Raw genomic sequence first — 2537 nt, forward strand, 5'->3', positions numbered from 1 at the left:
ATGACTTTTACAAAGCTTGTAGGTAACTTTAGTAAGATAGTTGTGATAATATATTTTAAAATATTATATTATTTTTTCTTAGTTAGGTTTTTGTCCCATATAAAGGTATAGAATATTATAAGATTTACTTATTTTCTTTGATAAAAAGTCTTATTTTGAGAGATATCATAAATATTTAAAAAATTACAAATTTTTAAATACTTATTTATAATAAACTAATTAATAATATTTATTTTAAATAACAAATAATTAATATATTTGTAGAGATTTTATTTATCTTTCATTTTTAGGAGACTTCAAGCCTCAAGCTTAGACCAAACGTGCTTGCAACAAACAGTATCCTTGATCTTTTGATATAAAAGAAATCACACTTCGTACTCTGTTTTGTATGTCTATCTTTTACAGTAGTACATCACGTACAACATCTATTATTCTTTCTCTTCTCTTTCTACTTCTTTTTCGACTCCTGAAGTAAATAAAAAGAACTTTTGATATAAAACTAAGAACAAGGAAAATAGAACGAAAGGAGGACAACATGCAACCCTACAAAAAGCAGGGGACGCTTACAGTATTGACACTATCCTAATAATTATGGCATTAAGACCCAAAAAAACCCCTCATATTAACAACAATTTAATTAATTAAATCATCGAACCCCAAGAAAAATCTTCTAGCTCCATTTTTGGTTTTTATTTCTCTCTTTACAATCTCTTCAAGTCCAAAATCCTAGTAATCATAATCTCTGCTTCGTATCTCCTCTGCTTTTCCCCTTCCCCCGAAGAACTACATGCACATACAAAATTCGCAGCCACGACAATAGATATTATAATAATATCTCAAACCCAACACAAAGTCAAATAAATTAATATTAAATTAACATGCACTAATTTTCATTTGAAAGAACAGTTTCACTACATGAAGATTCTGGGAGAGTTATACAACAACAAGAAGAAGACAAGACAATAAACTAGTAGTAGCAATCATTCCTGTGTATTTCTGCAAAGTGCTTGATGCTGAATTATCATCTGTCTTATGAGGAGGCTTTCTGTAGTAGAATGGAAAATATGGTAGAATAGGATCCGGTGGTGGTGGTGAGCCAAAACCGCCACCGCTACCGCCGCCGCCGCCGCCGCCACCATAAGGTGGTGTTGGGTTAAAGGGGTAGTAGCCAGAAGGTGGAGGAGGGTATGTGAATACTTGTTGTGGTGGTGCTGGTGGCGCTGTGGAACCCGATGGAGTTGTCGGAATGCCACTGCCCGTGGGTGGCGGGTAACATGGGTACGGGCAGGGGTTGTCGGGTTTTGTTCTGCCCGGGAAACAGAGGAGTATTATTGAGAGTAATAAGAAAGTGGATGTTGCTGGGTTTGGGTGAGTGGAGGACATGTTTGGATGCAAGGAAAAAAAAATTGGGAAGCCTAAAGAAGAAAAAAAATATAATTAAGGGTGGAGAAGAAGGAACCAAGTGGGTGTGAGTGAATGAATCGAGGTGAGGGAACGAGTGAGTTGGAAGAAATGTGTGGGTGGTCTTATTAGATGGCTACGTGTGTTTTGTCATATTTCAACAATTGAAAAAAACGCTAAAGATTGAAAGTAAAGTTATAGCGACTTGGGTGTGATTATGAGCTAGGAGAAGTCAAAGTTGGGTTTTAGAGCAATTAGAAATTTTGTTATGGTAATGAGACTCCTTAAGTGAAGTTTGGTTTGGTTAATAAAGTTTATTTCGTTTCATTGGATAGAGGAAAAACCAATTTGGAGGAGTTGGTGAAAACTGAGGATTGCGGAATGGAAAAAGCCTTCATTTGGGCTATTAAAAATTAAAATTAGGATAAGAAAAACTTGTATTGTTTTGTTGGCAAGGAATAATAATAATAATGATTGCACATGATAGGAAAAAGGCTCTTACTACATATGGCTTCTGCTATCCTCCTTCTAGTATGAATAATGTATGTGGAATTAAATTTTCGTCGAAATTAGAAGTACAATTAAGATATTTTGACCATGCCTACCTGACCATTGACTAGGGGATAAAATTTCTAGCAATCAAAACCTTATGTTCACTATCCATGCTTAAATCAAACCTTTTTGAGCTAGTTGAAACGATCCTAAAATCATTTCTTTGCATTTATGAACTTCAATTCCGAGGCTTACCTTGAATAATAAATACTAATCCACTCAACCATTTCATCTAATTCCAAGTTTTGATCTAATATAATTTCAGTGATGGGGCACACCCAATTTTGTTATGGGGGGATCAACAGGACCAAAACCCAAAGAAAAGAAATTAAATAAAGAACCACTGGAAACGAAGGAGCCTCCAAAAAAACTATCTTGAATTTGTTCTTAATTTGAGGAACATAGATGTAATTTTAAATTTTGAAGTACAATCCCAAAAAGATTACCAAGTTAGTATAAATGCTCACGCTCCCTTTTCTATCCTTAAAATTTTGATGCAAATAATACATAGTAACACGGGGGTAATACCCGAGTTAGCATATTGCTGAGCGAGTAATAATGGATAGAGTATGAAATTATGAAGT

At 34.6% G+C, this 2537-nt stretch overlaps 1 protein-coding gene across 1 annotated transcript; it reads right to left on the reverse strand.

The window, feature by feature from the left end:
• Positions 1-332: 332 nt before the first annotated feature.
• LOC113858982 (wiskott-Aldrich syndrome protein family member 2) lies at positions 333-1557 on the reverse strand. Its single transcript, XM_027491796.1, has one exon. The coding sequence runs from the start codon at positions 1381-1383 to the stop codon at positions 934-936; it is 450 nt and encodes a 149-aa protein (XP_027347597.1). The 5' UTR covers positions 1384-1557; the 3' UTR covers positions 333-933.
• Between the last annotated feature and the right edge of the window lie 980 nt (positions 1558-2537).

This window comes from Abrus precatorius, unplaced genomic scaffold, assembly GCF_003935025.1.
Source record: "Abrus precatorius isolate BTA unplaced genomic scaffold, Abrus_2018 Scaffold2, whole genome shotgun sequence".
Taxonomy (NCBI): domain Eukaryota; kingdom Viridiplantae; phylum Streptophyta; class Magnoliopsida; order Fabales; family Fabaceae; genus Abrus; species Abrus precatorius.

Coding starts and splice junctions, on each gene's coding strand:
- LOC113858982 (XM_027491796.1), bottom strand. CDS start 1,383: ATGTCCTCCACTCACCCAAACCCAGCAACATCCACTTTCTTATTACTC.